This window comes from Dromiciops gliroides, chromosome 2 (assembly GCF_019393635.1).
Source record: "Dromiciops gliroides isolate mDroGli1 chromosome 2, mDroGli1.pri, whole genome shotgun sequence".
Taxonomy (NCBI): domain Eukaryota; kingdom Metazoa; phylum Chordata; class Mammalia; order Microbiotheria; family Microbiotheriidae; genus Dromiciops; species Dromiciops gliroides.
The window spans coordinates 182,204,587-182,232,014 of NC_057862.1; the positions used below are offsets into that span (position 1 = coordinate 182,204,587).

At 37.3% G+C, this 27,428-nt stretch overlaps 1 protein-coding gene across 1 annotated transcript in view; it reads right to left on the bottom strand.

Annotated features, from left to right (window-relative positions):
* The window catches only part of RYR3 (ryanodine receptor 3), a 681,173-nt gene that overhangs the window by 193,425 nt on the left and 460,320 nt on the right, over positions 1 to 27,428 (bottom strand). The window contains exons 37-40 of the mRNA XM_043982013.1: positions 16,916 to 17,018; positions 15,972 to 16,109; positions 3,396 to 3,669; positions 1,338 to 1,452 (exon numbers count right to left, since the gene is read on the bottom strand). Coding sequence (XP_043837948.1) covers positions 1,338 to 1,452; positions 3,396 to 3,669; positions 15,972 to 16,109; positions 16,916 to 17,018 — 630 coding nt within the window. The remainder of the gene's footprint in view (positions 1 to 1,337; positions 1,453 to 3,395; positions 3,670 to 15,971; positions 16,110 to 16,915; positions 17,019 to 27,428) is intronic.

Here is a 27,428-nt window from a genome sequence, read left to right on the forward strand (position 1 = left end):
TGGAACAAGACCAGATAAAATGGAGTACTAAGCTTAGCGTCTGTTTTTTTTTTTTTTAAATTCCTCATTCCTTAGAGATTTTGTATAGGATATTACTAATTTCTGGAAGCCTAACATCCCTGAATACCATTCTTGGAAATTTGCTTGGTCTACTAGGTAGAGACTGTCTAACCCCACTAAGAATCCAGGCTGAGTAGTATTGAGTTACCCTACTTATTTCCTTCTACAAAAGTGAAACAGATTTCCTTGCTAATAGAAGCTCCTTTTAATTGCAGGACACTCACCAGGCAGTGGGCCATAAAGTCTGATTTCATTAGAAATGCTAGACATATAGGAGATGGACACAATTCAGGGGAAATGGGACCTGGAATCATCAAGATGTCTTTTTAAACAGTCAAGAATTACTAAAATAGGAAGAATTAAAGGTTGATAAAAACCAGTCTACAAGGGGGAGAAGCAAACATTAGCAAACTAATCCAGTACAGTGGTATGGGTAAGGAAATTCTTTGGGCTTTTGATAGTATTGTTGGTCATAGATTTTCTAGACCTTTCAATACCACATCAGTGTTTTCTATATGGTATAAACTTAGTAAGTTTTTGTTGAAGTGGAATTGAATTAAATACTCAGCTAGGCTAGTAGCAGTTCTGCATGATTACATCATGGCCTCTGCTTTAGACAGGCATCATTCCATTCTCTACCTGCCACTGTAAGTACCCACATTTTGTACAGTTAGAATAACTGAGATGATAACTAAAAGGCTTTCACCACACTAAAGAAACTATGGCAGTATAACTGGGGGTAGGAGAAAGGGGCAAGCAACACCTGAGCACAACAATCTTGAGAAGTAGAGCTTTCTCTTCTCTACTCAAAGCCTAACTGGAAGCAACATATAAATATATAAAAGAAAAACTGTTTTCTGGTTGGTTGCTGTGGGTAATGCTGGCCCATTCCATGGTAGCAATGATCCTTTTTAAAGCTGGTGAATCTTCTCCTGATAGAGCAGTACAGCTTTGAGGACCTGTTACTTCTGGGTATTTTCCCTGTGTGTATCTATGTTTTTCCATGTTGTGTGTCCTTAGGGAATCTTAGCATGCTAAAGCAGACAGGCTACAAGTTGCACAAGTTCAAATAACAATGAAAGTTTTGTAGTAACCCATCTGTACACAATATTAGTGGAAATTGAGTTCTTGACAACACTTTCTGAGATTTTCTTTATTCTCTCAGGGATGCCTTTGTCAGAGACTGGGGGACCTGACATTGTGTTAATTCTTGGAACGTCATTTCACTGTTCTCTATTATGAGGCAAATGATGACAAAACCCTCCTTGTAACAATACCTGAGATTTCTCTCCTCCAAGAACATTCACCATCACCTCCATTACAGTCTCATGCATGCCCAGGACTCTCATAAGGTTGGGATGCTGGTAAAAAACTTTGTTATTCATTATATCCCTAGGGTAAAGAGTAGAAAAAGCTTTACTTTCTCATTTTGCCATGAATACTACTGTGCTATAATATACCAGGCATATGTGTGCATTGAAAGACCTGTAGGTACAAAAGATTGTGAACCACCTTCATTCTACTGAGCTACCTGGGATAGCGAAAGTATTATTCTGATTTTACAAATGAAACTGAGGTTCAGTAATGTAATTTACCAGAGGTCACATAGTAAGAGTCAGAAATGGAATCCTGCCTCTGGCATAATTTGACATTAAAACCAAAATTCACAAAAGAAGAGGCACAGGTGAATCATAGACCTTTGCCATTTAGATATTCATGGCACAGTACCAGGTTGTTGTTTTTCTTCCCTCCTACCCTCTTTTTTAAACCAGAAGAATGATGATGACAGTGGTGGAGCAGGTGAATTATGTGGGAAACACTGCACTGGGGGGAAGGGCTGCTTTTGGATTTGATCTCTTCTCCTAGTCTATCCCCTACACATCAATAGTTGTCCCTGACCCTTATTCCCATGTCATGTTTGGCTAGGATATTAGGAAACGTTTTTTTTTCTAAGGTTCCTCTGAAACCTTCCTGTAGATTCTGACTTGGAGTGTTATGGGATGCCCCTGGGAACAGTGATTGAAGTACAATGAGCAAGGGTTTGAATTGGGTTTTGACTCTGATTGTTCCATTAATTAGCTGTGTGAATGTGGGGAAAAAATTTCTGCTCTTACAATTTTAGTATCCTCATTTGTAAAATAAGATGGGATTATTTCTAAAGTCCTTTTAATTACTAATATTTTATGAATCTCTATGAAATACATGGGCAATTAGTATTTTCTGGGCAGCTAGGTGGTACAGTGGATAGAACACTGGTTTGGAATCAGAAAGATTTGTCTTCATGAGTTAAAATCTGGCCTCAGACATTTACTACCCATGTGACTCATTAGCTGTGTGATGTTGGGCAAGTCACTTAACCCTATTTGCCTCGGTTCCTCATCTGTAAAATGAGCTGGAGAAGGAAAAGGCAAACCACTTTAGAGTCCTTGATAAGAAAACTTCAAATGGGATCAGGAAGAGTCAGACATGACTGAAATGACTGAACAGCAAATAGTATTTGCTGCTGGCAGTGGCAGTGTCCTTGGAACTGATCCCGATGATTCAAAGGATGTTTTTGGAAACACAGAGGGGTTATTTTAACTGACAAATTATCCAAATAAGTCAAGTTTCTTAAAAGACTTCTCTCAATAATAAAAAAAAACATAGATGCTAAAATCTCACTCCTCACTTACTTGGAGTATCTCTCTATCCTCCAAAATTCTACCAGATTTCCAAAGGCTATTTTTATTGAAATCAAACTTAATAATAATAATAGCTAGCATTTTAAAAGCTTTGCAAAGCATTTTACATATGTTATCTCATTTGATCCTCAAAAACAACCGTGTGAGGTAGGTGCTACTATTATGGCCATTTTACAGATGAGGAAATGGAGGTAGAGAGAGGTTAAGTGACTTGCTGAGGGCCACACAGCTAGTGTCTGACACAGGATTGGAACTCAGGTGGTTTTGACTCCAACACCATTGCATCGCCTGGCTTCTCTTGGCTCTACTATGAGCGTTCTTTGTTTTTTCCAGAGAAGGAGTATCTTTCTTTGGTCACTGTGCTGTGCGTCTCTTTACTTGAGTTACCACATATTCAATTATGCTGCATATATTCATTCCAAGTGAGAATGAAATATGGAACAATTAACAAACTCTTCCAATGGTCTTAATGAAGAGCATCTTAATATGACAGCTGCAAATGGTGTACCCTAAATAGGAACTGATTAGATGCTTCTTTATCCATTTTAATGCCCCTGAATAGGAATGGAATTATGCACCCCATAGCCAATTACACATTTTTGCCTCAACATGTTCTTTAGGAATATCAAAAATATTTAGCTGGCTATTACCTACCCTAGTCCATTAATCATAAGCAGCTCTTCTTCCTTCCCCATCCTTACACTGAGGAGGGAGCGAATCTGGCCCAAGGCAGCTAGCAGGTTGATAGTATCCTCTATAGAAGCATGGCTAATTGTATAAGTCTTCCTCATGGCTTGCAGAAGCTCTCCAATGCTGTCATACTGCCGACGGAGAAGATTGAACATTATCCGAACAAGCTCTGGGTCCTGGATTTGATCTTCTTGAGCCCAGCGCACCATGGTCTGAGAGATAAGTTCTTTCAGGGTTGCTGAAAAAGCAACAAGAATGGACACAGTGATTGTGTAAGTTCAGAATAAGCTTGCCATCTGCTTCTTTCAGTGTGAACTCCAACATATATCATTGGTTAGCTATAGCCACTTACAAGCTCCATTTTACAAGTAAGATAAGTGAGGCATAGAGAAGTAAAGGCTTAAGGATATAGTTAAGCATCAAAGAGATTGATAATTCTTAATAGAAAATATTAAATAAGGTTGCTTCTAGTCAAGAATAAAAAATTTATTAACCATCTACTATGTACCAGCCACTATCTTAGGCAAGTAGGAACTCAAAGATAAAGTAGTCCCTGTCTTCAAATAATTTAGATTATACAAGCATATGAGCATATGCATCTGTGTGTGTGTGTGTGTGTGTGTGTGCATGTGTGTGTATACACACACGAGAGACCCAGGAAAGGGCTAATATAGGTGGTGGTGCTTGAGCTCAGCTTTGAAAGAAGCTAGGAATTTTAAAAGGTAGAGGTGAAGTAGGAATGCATTCTTGGATTGGAGGCAGATGGTGAAAAGTTAATGAGATGGGACATGGAAAGTCATTTGTAAAGAATAACAAGAAGGCAGGTGTGAATTGACCAAAAATTGTATAAAGGGGAATAATGTGTAACATGCTTGGAATGGTATGCTGGAGCTATATCGTGAATATTTTTAAAAGGCAAAAGTGCGTATATTAGATTCTAGAGGTAATGGTGAAGTTTTGGAGCAGGGGAGGGGATGGAATGGAAGGGTTGGCCTGGTTGGGGAGAAAGGCCACCTCTTTATTAGAAATTAGAATAAATGAGGAGAGAATGGAGGGGGTGAGGTCAGCTGTATTCTGAGAGAAGAGTAAGGGAGAAGGACCTCATGGCAAATGACCTTTGTTGTCTTATTAAAGTATGAAGCAAGGTCTTTTGCTAAGGGATGGCGAAAGAGTGTTGAAGAAAGAAAAGAAATTCTAGAGTTTCTGCTGTTGGAAATGCAACTGAAAATCAGATAGAGAAGAATAAAAGGATATCCTTGCAATAGTGAGGTGCCAGGTGAAATGAGAAAACAAAGGCCTTGTATTCCATTGTAAAGATTTAATCACATTCATTCAAATAAACTTCAATACACTATGTTTTTGTGGATAGGTGCACACTTAGGGACATGGCTTTTGAATGATTTAATCTGACCCTTCAGCATACAAATGACTGTGATTGAGCAAGAAAATTTCACACAACTAAGAGAAAAGGATTTAACTTGTAGTGAAACAAGCTACAGATGGACAAGGAACAACTTTCTAAAGTACAAAATGGGCTGCCTCAGAGGGTAACAAATTTCTTGTCCCTGGAGATTTTAAAGGCAGAGGCTAGACAACCACCTGTTTGGATAACTGTAGAGGAAATTCTTAGAAATCCTTCTCAACTCTGAAGTTCTATAATTCTATTTTTTTTTCTATAATTCTATTAACATTGCAGATGCTGTGTTAAACCAGAACTCTAGAGTCACTCAGCTCTGGACTCCCTGGAACCAAGCCCCTTTATCCCACACATTTTCTGCCCTTCAGCCTTGCCCAAACCATCCCCTCCTTGTTTATATCTCTTGTTTTCAGGGCTGTACTCAAATCACCACTACCATTACCTTTGGATATGGTGTGTCAGTGGATTACCCTACAATTTCCTTCATTTGATGACTTCTCAGAGACCAAAACATGCTTTCCTGGCCATCACTTTTCTTTCCCATTAAGTTTCTTGAATGCAGAGAGTTTCTTCAATCCTACAGTGTTCAGTACAAATGCTTGGCACAGAGTAAATCATGAATAAATACTTATTCATTCATTAGTTCACTCACTGTAGAATTATAAATTACAAGAACTTTTTTCCTAGTTGAAGAAATGTTATTAGAATAGGCTTTCACTTTTCTAACATGCATAAACAAGTGGTCATGGGAAGCTTTGGTTCCTGAGGGATATTTAATTTAAGATGAGCTAGTAAAGGCCTACAAATCATTAAATAACTCACTTAGCAGCCAGTCACAGTCCCTGAACACCCACTATTAGGATCATTTTTTCAGGTTACAGCATGTTTCTCTAGGAGTCTCTAGTTAAAATGCTAATATTTCAGATAACTAAACTACCATCAGTCTTTAATATCTTATGGTACAAATTAATTTATGAGATTACTTCCCACCACAGCTAACTGTATGCTAAAAAGAATGTGACAATGAGCAGTTAAGTTTTGATTGGAATACCAAGGTTACATTACACAGTTCTACTGAGAAAAGTCAAGAGGCAGGATGAGGGAACTGGGCCCTTGGAATGAAAGGAAGTAAAAAGAAGAGAGTGACAAGGGGAAATGGAAGAAATCCCAAAACAAATATCTTCACTATTTTGCCTAAACATTTTCATGAAGTGAAGAAAAGGTTGAGGTTCCTAATTTAAATTTAGGGTCACAGGACACAGAGTGCTAAAGGTGACTTCATTAAAGTCACACAGTGAATAGCAACAAACCTAGAAATGAGTACGGATCTAGGGTGTCTATATTACGTGCTCTATATAATGGCCTATTTTTCTACCTACATAATACTATATGTAGCAGATGTCTGCTCCAGATATGTCTTAGCTCATCACAAGAACATAAAAATAGAACTCTGCTACCAGAGTTTTGAAAGACATTTAGATGCAAAAGGATTGGTTTAATCTCTTGCTGTGTATATCAATATGGTAGGTGTTTTAGGGTTCAGATTAAGGACAGGAGTTGACAAACTAGCAAAAGTACAACCAAATTAAAGGAAAACAGTTTACAAAAAAAGGATTGACTTAAAAATAATACAACCACCAAAGCATGGGAATAAGGAGGAGGGATTACTGACTGTCTGTCAAGTTTGATAATATCTGAGCTTTCTGGGAAGTTATTAAGGGGCCAGAATGGATTCTTCTCTGGAAGACTTTTACCAAAGAGTCAAATATAACAAGGTCCTGCTTCAAAGCCAAAACATTAGTTAAAGCAAGTTCTTTATCAGTTCAAAAGAACAATAATTTATGACCTATGATTTTTCCCAAAGGTGAGGGGGAGGTTGGAAATAGGAATGTTGTACTCCATAAGAATTATGTTTAGTTGCAAAGGCTATACATTTTTCTTCTGAAGCCTATACCATGACCTGAAAGAAAAATTGCAGCTCTCAAATAAGAGATCTTAATGCATGGCAGTGGTGCATTATTACAGGGCTGCACATTCAAAGGAATGGCGTAGAAAGTTGAACTAGATCATCTCAGAGTTCTCTAGGCATTGTGATGTGGAAAAAGGAGAGCAGTCATACAGAACCTAAGTTCACATCCCTACTTTGTCACTGTGTATCCATGAGAATATAAGCCTCCAATAGAATATAAACTCCATGAGGGATATTTAATTTAAGATCAGCTAGTAAAGGCTAGGGAAGGGACCACCAGGTACTTCCACTTTTATATCACCAACATCCATCACATAGTACCTTCTTAATAAATGTTTGGTGAGTTGAACTGAATTAAATAAAGAGATTGTATCTTTCACTGTCCTAGGGAAATCTATCAGGAAACTTAAACAGAATCAAGAGGAAGGAAGTGTGCTACCTCTATGATTTCAAGAACCTGCAGGGGATGCTGCCACCGGGAAGCCTGGACATCACCCATGCCTGCTTCAGCTGCCTCAGCCTAATTAGGTTATGACTGCCACTAGGCTGGGCCCAGGAGCTGCTGACTACAGATGCACAGCATTGTACTTGTGTGTGAAACTCTTGATGTATTTCCCCTCCTGATTGGCTCTGACTTTCATGGATTCTATGTCATGTTTCAGTTGCACTTTCACCCTGGAACTTCCTTGAACATCTGGAGCCTCCTTACTCTCCAACATCAATTTCCCTCACTCCAAGTTTCTCACCCTGGAACATCTGTCCACCATTCTGGCTCTCATATCCCATTGGTGAGCTCCTGGGGTCTCCATTTTGGGAGGGGATCCAATCCAGCTAACCCTTCATTCTCTTCCTGGTTTTGGTTCTTTCTGGACGTTGACACCATGGCTCCCTTGGAAACCTCCCTTCCTCACCTCTCTTTCCAAGCTCCCTTTTATGCACTGTCTTCCCTCATTAGACCATGAGAATATTGGACTATAAAGGCAGGGACTGTCTTTGTTTTAACTTGTATCTGTTTCTTCTGGGCTTCGGATAGTGCCTGGTACATAGTAAGTACTGAATAAATGCCTATTGCTTTGCCTTGCCTTGCTCCGAGTACTGACTGCTTTCTTTTAATTAAAAAAAAAATTTTTTTTAAGTGAGGCAATTGGGGTTAAGTGACTTGCCCAGGGTCACACAGCTAGTAAGTGTTAAGTGTCTGAGGCTGGATTTGAACTCAGGTACTCCTGACTCCAGGGCCAGTGCTCTATCCACTGTTCCAACCAGCTGCCCCCACTGACTGCTTTCCTTGTGGTGGTTACCTCTGTCTAGGTTTCCAGCTCTCAGATCCTTGTGACTTCTTACAGCCTAGGGTTCTACTGCTCCCATCATGAGTTGAGTTCTTTATTTATTTTTTATTTTATAAGTCGAGTTCTTTAAGATCTCCTGGACTAAGTGAACTGACTTTTTTTTTTTTTTAGTGAGGCAGTTGGGGTTAAGTGACTTGCCCAGGGTCACACAGCTAGTAAGTATCAAGTGCCTGGGGCCAGATTTGAACTCAGATACTCCTGAATCCAGGGCCGGTGCTTTATCCACTGTGACACCTAGCTGTCCCAAAGACTACCATGAGGTATGATGTAATATTCTTCATTCTGGTATTACTACTACTTCCTGATTCATACAAAAGACTAATTCAGACCTCTTAAAAGGGTCTTTTACAACTAGTTTAATGCTGGGAGCTTTTCAATGATTAAGTCATAGGCTTTTATTAATGTTATAAACATTTTTATTTATAGTTTGGAGTTCCAGTTTTTATCCCTCCTTCTCTTCCTCCACTCCCCCTCCCTGAGGCAGCAAGCGATCAGATAGGGATTATATGACATCATAGGCTTTTAAGGATCATTTCTATATTTCTTTCTTTTAAAACAGTTAATAAAAAGATATTTACTTATTCATAGCAAGAGGATATTCAACAAGGATAAGCACTGAGGATCCCTCAAGTTGATTCAGCTGAGTAAAGCTTTATTACCACAGATGCTCACTGTTTTCTACCAGCTAAGCCTCATAGAGCAGTGGTTCCAAACTCAAATAGAAATGGGGACCCCTAAGCCATACATAAGGATCCCTGTGGGTGACACTGACCTAGAAAACCACATACTAAAATTATCTGTTTTATTGTATTTTATTTATTTTGTTAACTATTTCCCAGTTACATAATAATCTGGTTCTGGGTCACACTCAGGACTGCTGTAGGTCACATGTGTCTCAGGTAGCACATTTATCACCTTGATCAGAGAGCCCCTGGAACTCCTCGTATCTGTTTCTTAATCAGGCAACTAGCAGCAGCTAGGTAGCACAGTGGATAAAGCACTGGCCCTGAAGTTGGGAGGATCTGAGTTCAGCTCTCACCTTAGACGCAGACAATTAATAGCTGTGTGACACTGGGCAATTTACTTTACCCCAACTGCCTTAAACATCTGGGGCCATCTCCAGTCATCCTGATCTATATCTTGCCACTGGACCCAGATGGCTCTAGAGGAGAGAGTAAGGTTGGTGACCTTGCACAGCCCTTCCTCACTTCAGTCCTTTTCTTTGCTAGTCATGACATTACCTCCTAATGTCATGGTTCTCTTTGAGAATGAAGGACAAACAATATTAATCAGGCAGGAAGTAAGGTCAACAAGCCTGAATTTTCAGGTCCTTAGGCCAATCAAATCTCAAGGATGGAAGGAGATATGGAAACATATCTCCTTTTTAAAAAAGTTAAGCTTTTTTTAATCAGCAAAAATCAGACTTCTTTTTGTCCCACCCTCTGTATCCCACAACTGAGAATGAAAAACTAAACCTCTGTCACAAATATGTATTGCCAAGCAAATAAATTTTTTCACTGGTCATGCCCTGTCTATCCATCTAGCTAGCTATTATAATAGAATTTTTATTTTATTATTCAGGATTCGAGATCATTCCTCCTATAATTTTGTTTGTTTGTTTTTCTGGCTGGGCAATGAGGGTTAAGTGACTTGCCCAGGGTCACACAGCTAGTAAGTGTCAAGTGTCTGAGGCTGGATTTGAACTCAGGTCTTCCTGAATCCAGGGCCAGTACTTTATCTACTGCGCCACCTAGCTGCCCCCCTCCTATAATTTTTTAGTTAATTAAAAGTCTATATATTAGCCTCACCTGAACAAGAGTTGTCCCATGGGATGTGAAAATTTACTTAAGAGCCTTAAGCATTCCTTAGATAAGAAGCTAGAGGAAGAATCCCAATTGTCCTTGATTCCTGGCAATATGTAAATCCTCCTCCTCAATAAGTCTATTTGTGAATCCTCAAAATGTAGTGTAATTTGTAACCTGATTTGGTTTACCTATAGAACTTTTTTGATGAGGTTTGTTTCATTAGGGGATGTATGAGATTATGACTTTATTTAGTTGTTCAATTTTTATGACAATGAAGAAAACGTGATTATGGATCTATCTGCTCTTTAACTTTTATGACCCAAGAGGAATGGACAAGATGGCAATATGTATGTAAATTATTTCTCTGTCACCATGATGTAATTTTTCCTTTAAGAAACTGTGTTTTGGGGCAGCTAGGTGGTGCAGTGGATAAGGCACAGGACCTGGATTCAGGAGTACCTGAGTTCAAATCCGGCCTCAGACACTTGACACTTACTAGCTGTGTGACCTTGGGCAAGTCACTTAACCCTCATTGCCCTGCAAAAAATAAAAAACAAAAACAAAAAAACTGTGTTTTAATCTTAATGATGGTTCAGGTTTTCCCTGAGGACTGAACTATACTTGGGTATAATAACCTTTCAACCAAGCCTATAAGTGCTGTAAGGATAAGATGATGTTAAAAATACAGACCCAGTAAAAAAGAAAGAGATGGACATACAGACCAGTCAAGTAAGGTGAAAGAAGAAAGATCTTCATGATAAAGTTAGGAGGAATGCTGCCAAAGGATAGATTAATAAAAGCTGTCAGAAATTAAAGAGATGTCTTTAAAATGAATTAAACCATTTGCAGTGATTGGCTCATCCAATTACTGTCTTTGGAAGAAAGTGAGGGTCACACTTTTTTATGATATATTTGAGAGTGATGGAAAGGTGAGGGGGAAAAAGTCAAATGGAAACATTGCTCTAATATATTTTTATTCTGAATAATGTTCTAATGCTATGTTTATAATTTCCAGAAAAATATGACTCAGAACACCTTAGGCATAGCATTTCCCACCTGATAAAAGATTCATCTGAATTTCCAGAAGGCCCTGTCAAAAAGGTTTGATAGATAGTCCAGGTCAGGGAATTTGATAAATAGGGGGTGTTCTTTTCAAGAATGGAAAATGAGACATATCTTTAAATGCAATAGAATGTTTTGGGGAAAGTGGTCATGTGAATGTGGTTTCCTTAGATGATTATAGATTTATCTATGGGGTTATTACTAAAATCTTGATTTACTGATTTAAAAAGCCAATTATTATAATTATAATTACATATAGATTATTGTAAAAATGCTCTATAAATAGCATCTTAAATGACTACTAAGACTAAGACAGAAGGGAAATGTCTCCAAAGCACTGCATTTCTTAGGAGGAACTGTTAGAAGAACAGCTACTTCTGTATCTAATTTTTTGTATCATTACAATTTTTAATACATAGGAAGAAAATAAGAAGGCTACTTAAATTTATATATATTCTCTTTGAATTCTTTTTGGGAAATGAGATCGATCACATATTCTATAAAGCTATTCACCTTCCTTTACTGTGAAATGTTTACTTGCTTCACTTTTAAAGTATTCCTTTTTAGTCCATCAGGCTTACAAGGAGAAATTGTGGTATACTGCTACTAGAGGATGAGATAGCAGAAAGGTTGGGTTTAAATTTTTGTGCTGCAGGAGACCAGAAATGATTCCTACCTCCTTATTTTGATCATAACATACATCTAGAAGTCACCCAATAAAATGCCTACCATTAAAAAAAAATAAGAAATAGATCTTGGTGGCTATTGGAAGGAATAAACTCCTGGTGCCTCTGTTCTAATGTTATGTTCCCATTTGAGTTCATATATTTAGACTTTATTATTCAGTCTTGAGAATTACATGGGATTTATGTTAATGCTAGTAGGCAACTTAAAGTGTACACAGTTGATTTGGGAAAGGAAATACTTATTTATATTTAAATTATATAATCTTCTTTATACAGTTTGGGTGACTAAAATTCAGCTTAAAGCATAATAATTATCTCTGAAAATGCTTCAGAAGCATTAATAAAGGTACAATGACATTTGTTCATTGAAAATGAAATTAGCTTTTTAGGGATCGACATATGTTTAGGAAAATGTGCTTTAATATTATAAACAAGAGTGCATTTGACATTCCTTTCTTCCCTTGATGGAAAAAAATGTTAATATAATGACAAAAAAGAAACCTAGTTTAAACTGTATCTAAGTTTAAAATAATATCCTTGCCTCCTAGATTGTGTATTAATATATGGTTAATTTTTGTGAAGGTGCAATGCACAACTAAGAAATAAGTGTACTCCTTTTTGTTCTCAATGAATATTTTCTAAAGATCTATCATAAGTAACTTTTCTAAAATAGTTTTCAGGTCCTTCATTTCATTTTTTGTTTGTTTTTGTTATTTTTCTTAGTAATAATGTATTTAATGAGAAGTTGCATGAAATACAAGTGCAAATCTTGTCATACAATTGGTTAACCCTGACCTATTTCACCAGAAGAGAAAGGATTATGCCTCAGATGACATCAGACAACAAAAAGGAAAATAAAACAATTCCAAATATCCCCCTAGACCTCCTAGAATTTCCAATACAACCCCAACATGTTTTTATCATTGCATCAAATTACATTCAAGACTTAGAGAAAACATTTAAGAGAGCTTCATTTGTTCTGAGACAAATCACTAATAACATGAAAGACATCCTGATAAAAAGCTAAGAAATACGAGTTTTTTGTTGTTGTTGTTGTTTTTTTAAGTGAGGCAACTGGGGCCAAGTGATTTGCCCTGGGTCACACAGCTAGTAAGTGTTAAGTGTCTGAGGTCAGACTTGAACTCAGGTACTCCTGACTCCAGGGCCAGTGCTCTATCCACTGCGCCATCTAGTTGCCCCCTAAGAAAGAGTTTTTAAATGATCTTTTCTTTAACCCATTCTTCAAAGATGCTGGTAAATCAAGTTAGCAGGCTATAATAATATGGGATTAAACACATGATCCATGTTTAATATTGATATTAATTCATTGTCTATTACACCTTTTCGCAAAATGTAGTTTCCCTGTTTCACTCTTTCAATCAGGTTTATTTTTGCTGTTACTTTGTTTAAGATCAGCACTTAGAACAATGCCTGGCACATAGTGGGTACCTACCAAAAATATATATCATTGACTGACAGACTGAGATAATGTTGGCTACTGTTGGCCTCTTTACTACAGTTGAAGCATAATAGATCCTGTTCCATCCTTTCATTTTAACACTGTGTTTAACTTTTTATTTCAAGTGTTTTTTTAAAATAATGCATTATTGTATTCTTTTTTCTAACACATTCTGCTATTCCATTCCATTTTCCATTCACATTTACAGTTGTGATTGCTATACTTTTCCTTCTCTTTATCCCCACCTTATCTTTAAGAGACTGTTTTGCTTCTAATATCTCCTTTCATCTACCCTCCCTCATATACCCTCTATTTCCCTTAGCCTTTTTCCTCCTATTTTCCTCTTGGGGAAATGTATTTCTGTACTTAACTTTGTGTGTGAGTGTGTGTGTATGTGCATACACACACTTCCTTCCTTTGACAAATTCAGATGAGAGTGAGGTTTAAATATCGCCAGCTTCTCCCTATTCTTTTCTTATTCTGCAGACTTCTACTTGTATATCTCAATTATGCGAGATGATTTTCACCATTTTTTTCTCTCCTCTCCTTTGTCTCCTAGTGTATTCTTATTCCTTGCCCTTTCCATTTGTCTTCATATCTTCAGCACCTAGCACAATTTCTCACACATAGCAGAGGCCTAATAAATTCAGGTTTATTGACCATGATTGATTGAATGATGTCAAGGATCCAAATGGCAAAGTGATGCTAAAGTAGCTACTTCTAAAACTTCCCTGTTTTCTTATACGGGTTTTAGTGCTTTTACTGATAAATTCTTTCTTTGTGGGCATTTTTGATAAAGTGGAAAGGTCACTAAAGGGGAAAAAGACTTATGAACCTCAGAAATATTTCAGACAAACCAAACCAATATCTTGACAGTATTCCTCTCTACTTGATGATTTTGAAGGCATGTACTAAGATTGATTGGAACAGAAAATAAGATAAAATACAACTATATAAAATCCATGAACTTTCTTCCATTTCAGGCCAAGGACAAATGTGAAAAATCTGTACAAAGCTGGGCAATGATTATATGTAACGTTCAAACAATCTTACACTTGATGTTTTAATGGTTAAGAGATAGGTTTAAAGACAGTCTTCTACTGTACTGAACAAGTTATGATCTTGTTTCAACATGGTATAAGTAAGGCAGAAGTCATCTATAAAATAATGCCTTGGGAAATGAATGAGGACAAGGGTTGACAATGCTTAAAAAAACAGCTCGTGGTAAATGTAATGTACTATTTATCAAAGTTGTCACATGTAGCTTTTGGAATCAAGGCCCTCCTCACTGGAGAGGCAAAGTTAAAGCTGAAAATAATAGCATAGATTTAAAAAGAAAATCCTTTAACTTAAAGAAATTTGTCTTAGAGGAAATTATCTTAATTTTCTCCTGATATAGGAAGCCCCATGAGATATGTGTGTATCCATATTTTCAACATCCTATGAGGAAACAATATGGTATATATGAAGGAACACTTGGATCTGGGTGCAAACTCCAGTTCTGCCACTGACTGCAAGACCTTTGGCAAAATACTGCTTCTCTAAGCTCCAGTATTCTCATCTGTTAAATGTAGATACAACTTAAGAGTATTTTGAAGAAACTGTTTTGCAAACCTTAAAATGTTATATAAATGTGAATTATCATTTCCCTCTGTGGCTTCAGATTGTTAAGGGCTAAAATTCTAGCTAAACTGTCTAAAATATCTAATGAGTGGTCGCCAATAAATTATAAACTTTAGCAAGAGTTAGGCTTTTAAGCATTTATTAAGGAAAACAAGAATTTGGTAAAGAGAGAGAGAAAGGCCTAGATTCCTATCTATTAAAGGGAGAGCACATTTCTAGCTCCGCTCTCCACCACAGTCCAAAGGAAAGAGCGCAAGACCGAGCACCAGTCTCTTCCTTCCTCCTCCCACTAGCCCACGTCACTTCCTGACGCCAAAGAAAAGACTCCTGGTCTTGCCCTCAAAGACCTTCGCTTCATGGGTGGAACTCTTCTACAGTAAGTCTCCAGCAGGTTGTGTCATTCCAATCGTTACAAGATACTCCTTTTCATACTATTTATTATTAGATCTGCCTTCCAGGCCCCATGTCCTATACCACCAGAAGCTGATTCAAAGGAAATCATATTCTTTCTTTACTATATCCTTTGACCTATTATTTGAGTTCCTCACCAAGGCAGTTTTTCGTATCATGTCAAGAAGCTAAAATGCATAGGGCCTAAAATCTGTAATACTTAAAAAGAAAAAAAATAATCGGAACATTTAAGAAGGCAAAATACAAGGTTGAGGGCTGTTATGGAGTAATAGAAACAATAACTGATATTTACCTAGTACTTTGAAGTTTACGATGTAAGTAGACCTTCCCTACAACCCCATGAAATAAGCATTATAAGTATTATAATCATCCTTATTTTATAGAAGATGCAAGAGGGACTTGATTTCAGTCACATAGTGAGTAAGTGCTTAGGCAGGAATCAAACACACATCTTTCCATACTTAAAGTCTAGCACTCTTTCCATAATACGATATTGCTTCTCACAGTAAATGGACCACAAAGTAATCAGACCAAGCATGTTTTTCTGAGTTTCCAAAGACTCTATCTGAATGGAATTTATAATTTTGAAAGAAAAGCTTAACTCAAAATATAAGCCAATAATACCACCAGTAACTGTTTCAATAATATCCAGTATTTTTTCTAAGGCTGAGCAGCCCACATTCACTTCCAACCTTTATTAGAAAGTACGTTAGCTTTCTCCTCAGAAATCTGAAGGTTGGATCACCTTGTATAGACACTTACTTGGGCACTGCTCTTCCTCCTCCATTGGCTGTTCCTTCTCTGGCTTTGGTGGTCCTTTGATTTTATATACCAGTGCCCTTAGTTTGCCAGTCCATGAAGTGTCCTCCTCCTCCTCCTCTTCTTCTTCCAATGGAATACCTACCAAATGATAAAAATTTATTGAAAGTGTCACTATTATTATCTTTACTTAACAGTTATTAGTAATGAACTGCCACTTAGCAGAAAAACATATAAAGTATATTCTGTTCCCATCAGTAAATATTTGACTTTAGAGGCACCTGATGGTCAACCACAAATAAAATTTAATCTTCCTGTGGTCTTTCTGGATTTATTTTAGAAGATTTTCTGAAGCATAAAAACATCTAGAAACCTCAACAAGGCTCTTCCTCTAATATACATTCGTGTGGACCAGAGCTCTCATGTCAAAAATCTTAGTGCCCTACTGAAAGAACCGATTCATGATACAGAATCAGTGAAAACATATCATTAATTGGACGGAAGTCAATTGGCTAGAAGAGCCAATGATGACTTGCAAATTAGAGGATATTATAATCATTTGAAAATCACAGGGGATTAGAACATTTAAGCAATAAGGCCCAAATATATAAAATAAGGATTTCATTGACTTGTCTTATCCTAAGTTTTAAAATGCCAGGTGCAATGTTTTGATTTCAAATTCTAAACTTTATAAATAGTGGGTATGGTTCTTACTATATGGTCATCCATGCATAAGTAAAGCCTCTTCGGGATGAAAGACTTTCTAGCCAGTGTAATTCTAGGGGCATTAACTTTGTCTTCTCCCTATTAAAAAACTTGGTGAAGACTAATAACTTTAAAGTAAAGGTAATGCTTTTACATAATCTAAAGATTCCTTAAAATTCTCTATAAAGAATTTAGGAGCAGTATTGGGGAAAGTGAGGAACAGGTTTCTCCTGGCAGCTTACCACAATGAATAAGAAGATCATCATGGAAGTCATATAGTTCTTCTCTAATCTCCTCTGGACAGGGGCAATTCTCTCCCAGTTGAAAGTTTAGTAGCATATTAATCTTTGAAAAGAAAAAGTTAAAACTGACTAGTTATTTCTCAATATTTACACAAACCATTGCTCCAGTAAGAGAAACAGCTAAAATTTGAAGCAACTGGGATACACAGAAATCATCTTTACCACCTCAGTACAACACCTAAAGAACCCCAAACAAATGGATGTTTGCTCTGGGACAGATCCCTAGAAACTATCTTATCATTTAACAGCATTGAGAAGAATCTTAGAAATATATCATATTCTTCATATTGCAGGTTGAGCTAATTTTCCTTTCTGTTGTTTCTTTTTAAAATAAACAGCTGGTTACTTCTGCCTGACAAAGCCATTTACCTCAATACTCCTGGCTATCTTTTCTCTTTATTTTGAAGAAACCCAGATATGAGGGAAAGAACCATCCAGAGCCATAAGATGTTAGAGCGGAAGGGACCATGGGACCATCAAGTTCAATCCATCTTCCTTTTAGAAGAATTTGAGAAATAGCTTGCCTAAGGTCATATAACTCTGGCCCCCACTGATTGGCCAACAACAGGTCCCAGGCCAGGTCTTATTTTGTCATTATTTAGCTTCCTGATAGCTCTCAGTAGGCCTAAATAGCAACTGTATCTCTTTTTGGTCAGAAATCTGGAAGGAGACCCCACCTCCCTTCTTTATCTATTTTCTTTTGACTAGGTTAGGTAGAAGAGACCATTCTTTGCCTCCTTTCTGACCTAACCTTAATCACGGAATGGGCAAACTAGGTTTGCCTCAGGCAAACAGACCTGTGAAAGGCCTTAGCTTATAAGGCCAAGATCTTCCACTGTATCTAGGGACATCTCCAGGCTTCCTGATCTATGTCTTGCCACTGGACCCAGATGATTCTGGAGGAGAGAGGTTGGTGATTGCACAGCCCTGCCTCACTTAAATCCAATTCGTTGCAAGTCATGACATCGCCTCCCCCAGTCTCTTCAAGAATGAAGGACAAACAACAAGAAGAAGTCAGGGTCAACTGAGACTAAAACTGAGGTCTTATGTCTCTTCCACTGATCTTTTCATTAAACACTAAGTATTCACTGGGAACAGTGCTTCCAAACTTCTCCCTCTTCTTCAGCTCACCATGATGAAGTACTCATATCACTTTTAGAGACTATTAATTCTTTTAGCCATTCCTATACAACATGGTGTAGTGGAAAGAACTCTAGAGAATAATTTAGCAGGCCAGAAGAGAAAGTTATTTTAGAGATGATGATATAGATTTGTTTAAGAAGGAAAGTATAGCCATTAGTGAATTGTAAAGAACAGAATGAAAAATGACTGTAGCAGTAACTCTCTCAAGTAGTGAGTAAGGGAATTTAGTAGTGAAAATGTGTCTGTGCTGAATTCTGACATCATAGAAAAATAAAGAGAACTCTTGAAAGGAACAAAGAGTTAGAAAGTTGTGAAGACAAAAATCCATGATGTTAGAAATAAATTTTCATCATCTTTCACCAACTTCATAGTCCCCTCTCCAATGATTTGTTCCCTCTTATCTCTGTGCAGTGGGGAGGGCTTAGGAATCTTCACTAGAAAATATTTCTAGTTGTGGTTTCTTTATTACTCTGTGCTCTTCCGGAATAGAAATGGGGAAATTTGGTCAGATTTAGAGTAAGAGGACCTGTGTTCAAATCCTTGCTGTGATGTTTATACTTGACCTTCAGCATGTCAATTCAATTCTCTAGGCCTTAGTTTTTCATCTGCAAGATGAGAAGGTTGGACTACATGACCCCTAAAGTCCCTTCCATCTCTAAATCTATGATCCTTCTTGGGAGCACACTCTTTTTTTTTTAATTAATAAAGTATTTTATTTTTTTTCCGTTACATGTAAAGATAGTTCTCAACCTTTGTTCATACAAGCTTTACAATTTCAGATTTTTCTCCCTCCCTCCCTTCCCTCCCCCCTCCCCCAGACAGCAGGTAATCTGATATAGGTTATATATACATATATATATGTATATATACACACATAATAACATTAATCCTATTTCTACATTAGTCATGTTATAAGAGAAAAAAAATCAGAGCAATGATGGAAAACTTCAAAATAGAAAAAAAAACAACAGCATCAAAAACAAAAGAAATAGTATGGTTCATTTAGCATCTATACTCCGTAGTTCTTTTTTTTTTTCCTGGATTTGGAGATCCTCTTCTATCACGAGTTCCCTGGAACTCTTCTGTGCCACTGTATTGGTGAGAAGAATATAGTCCATCACAGTAGATCAACACTCAATGTTGATGTTACTGTGTACAATGTTCTTCTAGTTCTGCTCATCTCACTCATCATCAGCCCACGCAAGACTCTCCAGGTTTCTCTGAACTCCTCCTGCTCATCATTTCTTATAGCACAATAGTATTCCATTGTATTCATATACCACAACTTGTCCAGCCATTCCCCAATTGATGGGCACCCCCTCAACTTCCAATTCTTTGCCACCACATTAAGAGCAGCTATAAATATTTTTGTACATGTGGGTCCCTTTCCCCCTTCCATGATCTCTTTGGGAAAAAGACCCAAAAGTGGTATTGCTGGGTCAAAGGGTATGCACAGCTTTATCGCCCTTTGGGCATAATTCCAAATTGCTCTCCAGAATGGTTGGATCAGTTCACAGCTCCACCAACAATAGATTAGTGTTCCAATTTTCCCACAGCTTCTCCAACATTTATTATTTTCCTTTTTTGTCATTTTAGCCAATCTGATAGGTGTCAGGTGGTACCTCAGAGTTGTTTTTATTTGCATCTCTCTAATCATTAGAGATTTAGAGCATTTTTTCATATGGGAATAGATAGCTTTGGTTTCTTCATCAGAAAACTGCCTGTTCATATCCTTTGACCATTTCTCAATTGGGGAATGACTTGGATTCTTATAAATTTGATTTAGTTCCCTATATATTTTAGAGATGAGGCTTTTATCAGAAGTACTGGCCTCAAAAATTGTTTCCCAGCTTTCTGCCTCCCTTCTAATTTTGGATGCATTGCTTCTGTTTGTACAAAAATTTTTTAATTTAATGTAATTAAAATCATCCACTTTGCATTTTATAATATACTCTATCTCTTGTTTGGTCATAAACTGTTTTCCTTTCCAAAAATCTGATAGGTATTCTATTCCTTTCTCTCCTAATTTACCTATGGTATCACCTCTTATGTCTAAATCATGTATCCATTTTGACCTTATTTTAGTATAAGGTGTAAGATGTTGGTCTATGCCTAATTTCTGCCATTCTATCTTCCAGTTTTCCCAGCAGTTTTTGTCAAATACTGAGTTCCTATCCCAGAAGCTGGAGTCTTTCGGTTTATCAAACACTACATTACTAGTGTCATTTACTACTGCATTTCCTGAGCCTAGCCTATTCCATTGATCTACCACTCTATTTTTTGGCCAGTACCAGATAGTTTTGATGACTGCTGCTTTATAGTAGAGCTCCAGGTTTGGTACCACTAACCACCTTCCTGTGAATTTTTTTCATTATTTCCCTGGATATTCTTGATTTTTTGTTTTTCCAGATGAATTTTGTTATTATTCTTTCTAGCTCTATAAAATAATTTTTAGGTAGTCTGATTGGTATGGCACTGAATAAGTAAATTAATTTAGGCAGTATTGTCATTTTTACTATATTAGCTCTGCCTATCCATGAGCAATTGATATCTTTCCAATTATTTAGATCTGATTTGATTTGTGTGAAGAGTGTTTGGTAATTGTGTTCATAGAGTTCCTGGGTTTGTCTTGGCAAGTAGACTCCCAAGTATTTTATATTATCTACTGTTGCTTTAAATGGAATTTCTCTTTCTATCTCTTGCTGCTGGACTTTGTTGGTCATGTATAGAAATGCTGATGATTTATGTGGATTTATTTTATATCCTGCTACTTTGCTAAAGTTGTTAATTGTTTCAAGTAATTTTTGACTTAATTCTCGAGGATTCCTTAAGTATACCATCATATCATCTGCAAAGAGTGATAGTTTTGTTTCCTCCTTGCCTATTCTAATTCCTTTAATTCCTTTCTCTTCTCTGATTGCTAAAGCAATTAAATAATAGGGGTGATAACAGACATCCCTGTTTCACCCCTGATCTTATTGGGAAGGACTCTAATTTATCTCCATTGCATATAATACTTGCTGATGGCTTTAGGTAGATACTGTTTATTATTTTAAGGAAAGCTCCCCCTATTCCTAAACTCTCCAGTGTTTTTATTAGGAATGGGTGTTGTATTTTGTCAAAAGCTTTCTCTGCATCTATTGAGATAATCATATGATTTTGGTTGGTTTTCTTATTGATGTGGTTGATTATGTTAATAGTTTTCCTAATGTTGAACCAGTCCTGCATTCCTGGTATAAATCCCACCTGGTCATAGTGTATTATCCTGGTGATCACTTGCTGTAATCTCCTTGCTAATATCTTATTTAAGATTTTAGCATCAATATTCATTAGGGAAATTGGTCTATAACTTTCTTTCTCTGTTTTTTGCTCTGCCTGGTTTTGGTATCACCACCATATTTGTGTCATAAAATGAATTTGGTAGAACTCCTTCTTCACCTATTTTTCCAAATAATTTGTATAATATTGGAATTAATTGTTCTTTAAATGTTTGGTAAAATTCACCCATAAACCCATCTGGCCCTGGGGATTTTTTCTTAGGGAGTTCACTAATGGCTTGTTCAATTTCTTTTTCTAATATGGGTTTATTTAAGGATTTTATTTCTTCTTCAGTTAACCTGGGCAGTTTATATTTTTGTAAATATTCATCCATTTCATTTAGATTGTCAAATTTATTGGCATACAGTTGGGCGAAATAATTCCTAATTATTGATTTGATTTCCACTTCATTGGTGGTAACATCCCCTTTTTCGTTTTTGATACTGGTAATTTGGTTTTCTTTCTTTTTTTAATCAAATTAACCAATACTTTATCTATTTTATTGTTTTTTGCATAAAATCAGCTCTTAGTTTTATTGATTAATTCTATAGTTTTTTTTTTGCTTTCAATCTTATTAATTTCTCCTTTGATTTTCAGGATCTCTAATTTAGAATCTAATTGGGGATTTCTACTTTGTTCTTTTTCTAGCTTTTTAAGTTGCATGCCCAATTCATTAATCTCCTCTTTCTCTTTTTTATTCATGTAAGCATCTAGAGCTATAAATTTTCCCCTAAGCACTGCTTTGGCTGCATCCCATAGATTTTGGTATGTTGTCTCATTATTGTCATTTTCTTGGATATAGTTATTGATTGTTTCTATGATTTCTTGCTTGGCCCATTCATTCTTTAGAATGAAATTATTTAGTTTCCAATTGATTTTCATTCTACTTTTCCCTGGCTCGTTCTTACATGTAATTTTTATTGTATCATGATCTGAAAAGGATGCATTTACTATTTCTGCCTTTCTACATTTAACTATGATGTTTTTGTGCCCTAATACATGGTCAAGTTTTGAAAATGTGCCATGTACTGCTGAGAAAAAGGTATATTCCTTTATATCCCCATTCAATTTTCTCCAGACATCTATCATGTCTAACTTTTCTAGTAATCTATTCACCTCTTTCACTTCTTTCTTATTTATTTTTTGGCTAGACTTATCTAATTCTGAGAGGGGGAGATTCAGGTCCCCCACTAGTATAGTATTACTGTCTAATTCCTTTTGTAACTCATTTAACTTCTCCTTTAAGAACTTGGATACTATACCACTTGGCGCATACATATTCAATATTGATATTACTTCATTATCTATAGTACCTTTAAGATGCAATTTCCTTCCTTATCTCTTTTAATGAGATCTATTTTTGCCTGCACTTTGTCTGAGATAAGGATTGCTACCCCTGCCTTTTTTACTTTGGCTGAAGCATAATATATTCTACTCCAGCCTTTTACCTTTACTCTGTGTGTATCTCTCTGCTTCAAATGTGTTTCTTGTAAACAGCATATTGTAGGATTCTGGTTTTTAATCCACTCTGCAATTCGCTTCCGTTTTATAGCAGAGTTCATCCCATTCACATTCACAGTTATTATTACTGACTGTCTATTCTCCTCCATTCTATTTACCCCCTTTGTACTTTCCCCCTCTTCTTTCACCCTAATCCTCCTCACTGACGTTTTACTTCTTACCCCTGCCTCCCCCAATCTGCCCTCCCTTTTTATCACCCCCTCTCTTTTCTTTATCCTTTTCTCCCTTGCTTTTGTCCTCCATTCTATCAGTCCCCCACTTTCCCTTCCCCTTTTGATTCCCTAAAGAATGAGTTAAGTTTCTTTATCCCAATGAATGTATGTTATTCCCTCTTTGAATCAAATCTAATGAGAATAGGGTTGAAACAATGTTCACCCCTCCTTTCTTTCCCTCTATTGTAATAGGTGTTTTTTTCCACCTCTTCATATGATATAATTCATCCCCTTCCACCTCCCCTTTCCTCTCCTCCCCATAGACTCCCTTTTTAACCCCTTAAAATTTTTTTTTGTATCATCACATCAAAGACAATTTATATTTATACCCTCTGTGTAAAGTCCTTCTCTCTGCCCAAATACATTTACAGTTCTTAAGAGTTATGAGTATTATCTTCCCATGTAGGGATATAAACAGTTTAACCTAATAGGGTAACCTTTTTTTTTTCTCTCCCCCTCTGTTTACCTTTTTAAATTTTCTATTCAGTTCTGGTCTTTTCACCAGGAAAGACTGAAAGTCCCCAATGTCATTAAATGTCCATCTTTTCCCCTGAAAGAAAATGCCCAGTTTTGCCGGGTAATAGATTCTTGGCTGCAATCCAAGCTCCTTTGCCTTCCAGAATATCATATTCCAAGCCTTGCAGTCCTTTAATGTTGAAGCTGCCAGGTCCTGAGCAATCCTGACTGTGGCTCCATGGTATTTAAATTGCTTCTTTCTGGCTGCTTGGAGTATTTTCTCCTTCACCTGATAATTCTGGAATTTGGCTACAATATTCCTTGGAGTTTTCTTTTTGGGGTCTCTTTCAAGAGGTGATCGGTGGATTCTTTCAATGATGATTTTATCCTCTGATTCTATGATATCAGGGCAGTTCTCCTTAATAATTTCCTGGAATATGGTGTCTAGATTCTTTTTCTGGTCATGGCTTTCAGGCAGTCCAATGATTCTCAAATTGTCTCTCCTCGATCTGTTTTCCAGATCAGTTGTCTTTCCAATGAGGTATTTCACATTTTCTTCTATTTTTTCATTCTTTTGATTCTGCTTGACTGATTCCTGGTGTCTCATGGATTCCTTATCTTCCAACTGTTCAATTTTAATTTTTAAAGCATTGTTTTCTTCAGTAAGATTATGCACCTTTTTTCCATTTGGCCAAGTGAATTTTTTAAGGAATTATTTTCTTCAGTGAAATTATGCACTTTTTTTCCCATTTGGCCAGTCAATCTTTGTGCTTCCTTTTCCAAGCTGCTGATTTTTTTTTTCATAGTTTTCTTGTTTTGCTTTCATTTCTCTCCCCATTTTTTCTTCTACCTCTCTCAATTGATTTTTAAAATCCTTTTTGAGCTCTTCCAGGAAGGCTTTTTGTTCCTGAGACCAATTCACCTTCCCTCGTGAGGCTTCACATGTAGGCAATTTGAGGGTATTGTCCTCATCTGAGTTTGCGTTGGCTTCTTCCCTATTGATACAGTAGCTCTCAATGGAGAGGGCTCTTTTTTGCTTCTTACTCATTACTGCAGCTTATTTATTTATTTTTTAAGTTGAGGTCTAGTCTCGGGGCACCAGAGTCCCTGTTTTGGGCTTCTTGTGCAGGGGTATAGGTGCTGTGTGATGGGCTTTTTACTCTGAGGCCTTTATGGTGTGTGGAGATCCCCTGCCCTGCACTTCCTGTCTGGGTGCGCTCGGTCAGCCAGGCGCCCGCTCCTGGCGTCCCTTCCCGCCTGACCTGTTCGTCGCCCTCCCGGCTGGTGCAGCTAGGTTTTTCCACTGTCCTTCTTGGCCACCAGATTTTTGAACCAGGTTCCAGGGGCCTCAGTTGTTCTGCTGTGGCCCGCAGCTCCTGCTGACTTGCCCTGACCCCCTCGGCGCTGGGTTGCTGCCCTGCGCTGGGCCTCCCTTCTGCCCGAGTCAGACCGACCTTTTCCTGAAGTCTTCTAAATTATCTCTGGTTGGAGGACTGTGTCTCTCTGTCCCTTTGCAGGTTCTGTAGTTTCAGAATCTGTCCAGAGGCTTGATTTAATGTTCTTTTTGAGGGAACAGAAGGAGAGCTCAGGCAGTTTGCTGCTTCCTCTCCGCCAACTTGGCCGGGAGCACACTCTTAATAGACAGCCTTGGTGGGAAGATGTTGATGACATTTAGTATGAGGGCTAAACAGGGTGATATTTTGGGGCGGGGCCTGCTAGAGGAAGATTCAGACAGGGCTCCCACAATATGAAAAGTATGAAACCATATGATAATGAAGAGTACAGTTGTTTCCCTTGCCTTATTTCAATTTTCCCTGATGACTATGAAACTTAAGGTACTCTGAGTCATATTTGTATTGTGATAGATCCTTGTCAGTATGCTGGACCTGGAGTTAGGAAGCTCTGAGTTTAAATCCTGCTTCAGACACTTACTTACTAGCCTTATGACTTAACCACTACCTGCCTCAGTTTCCTCATCTACAAAATGGGGACTGATAAAAGCACCTACATGCTAGGGTTACTGGGAGGAAATAAGATAATACTTCTAAAAGCACTTACTGTAGTACCCAGCATATAGTAGGCACATAATAAATGTTTTGTTCCCTCCTCCTTCCTCCTGTTCAGCCCAAGGCTGACAGTGAGGTTTAGTCTGACTGCTTTAGGTCAAATATAACTAGAGGTATCAGGACAAAAGTTGGACTAGGGATGATAAATAACAGCTTTGGCTTTCTGGCTGGAAGATTATAGTGCTAAGTGCAATAATGGAAAAAGCACTAGATTTAGAGTCAAAAGAACTGGGTCTGAATCATACCTCTGCCATTTTTTATTTACCTTTGTATCCTGGGTAAGATGCTTTACCCCCATGGGTCTTAGTTTCCTTAGAAGCAAAAAGAGGGGATTGATCTTGATGATCTCAAAGGTTCCTTAAAGCTTTAAATTAAAGGACTCTATGAATAACTTTATAAGAGCCACTTTTGAGAAATGCAAATTAAAGCAACTCTGAGGTACCATCTCACACCTATCAGATTGGCTAATATGACAAAAATGGAAAATAATAAATGTTAGAGAAGCTGTGGAAAAACTGGAACACTAATGCATTGTTGTTGGAGCTGTGAACTGATCCAACCATTCTGGAGAACAATTTGGAACTATGCCCAAAGGGCTATAAAGCTGTGCATACCCTTTGACCCAGCAATACCACTATTAGGTCTTTTTCCCAAAGAGATCATAAAAAAGGGAAAAGGCCCCACATGTACAAAAATACTTATAGCTGCTCTTTTTGTGGTGGCAAGGAATTGGAAATCGAGGGAATGCCCATCAATTGGGGAATGGCTGAACAAGTTGTGGCATATGAATGTAATGGAATACTATTGTGCTGTAAGAAAAGATGAGCAGGCAAATTTCAAAGAAACCTGGAAGGACTTATATGAACTGATGCTGGGTGGGATGAGCAGAACCAGGAGAACATTCTGCACAATATCAACAACATTGTGTGTTGATCAACTGTGATAGACTTGACTCTTCTCAGCAATACAATGGTCCAAGATAGTTCCAAAAGACTCGTGATGGAAAAAGCTCTCCAAATCCAGAAAAAAAGAACTGTGGAATCTAGATGCAGGTTGAACCATACTATTTCTACTTTTTTTGTTTTTCTTTTTTGAGGTTTTTCCTCTGTGTTCTGATTCTTCTTTCACAGCATGACTAATGCAGAAATATGTTTAATGTGGTTGTACATATAACCTATATCGGATTGCTTGCTATTTTGGGGAGGGAGAAAAATTTGAAACTAGAAATCTTATAAAAACAAATGTTGAAAACTATCTCTACGTGTAACTAGAAAATAGTAAAATACTTTTATGATTAAAAAAAGAGCCACTTTTGTCTTGGGTAGAATATGTTTTTTAATCTAACTTTTAAATATAAAGTAAATGTTTCATTTAGAGAATTCTAGTTCCTTTAATAATTTCTTAATAAGCCCTATTTTCTAACCATTTCTTTTACTGGTTTTCTCCAAAATGAGGAACTTGCACTAAATGACCTCTAATAATCCTCTCAGTCCTAAATCTACAATCCTATGATAAAGGCAGGGATTGTGATTTCAGTAAAGAGAACTCCTCCTACCTGTGCAAGCTGGCGTCTTTGTAATTTAAAAGTAAGGAAGCATTTCCTACATGCTCTAGAGATTAAGCAATTTGCCCAGGGTTTCATAGCCAGTATATATTCAAGGTGGGCCTTGAACTAAGTATTCCAGGCCTAAGGCAGGCTCTGCATCTATTATGCCATTCATCTTCTACATAATCCTA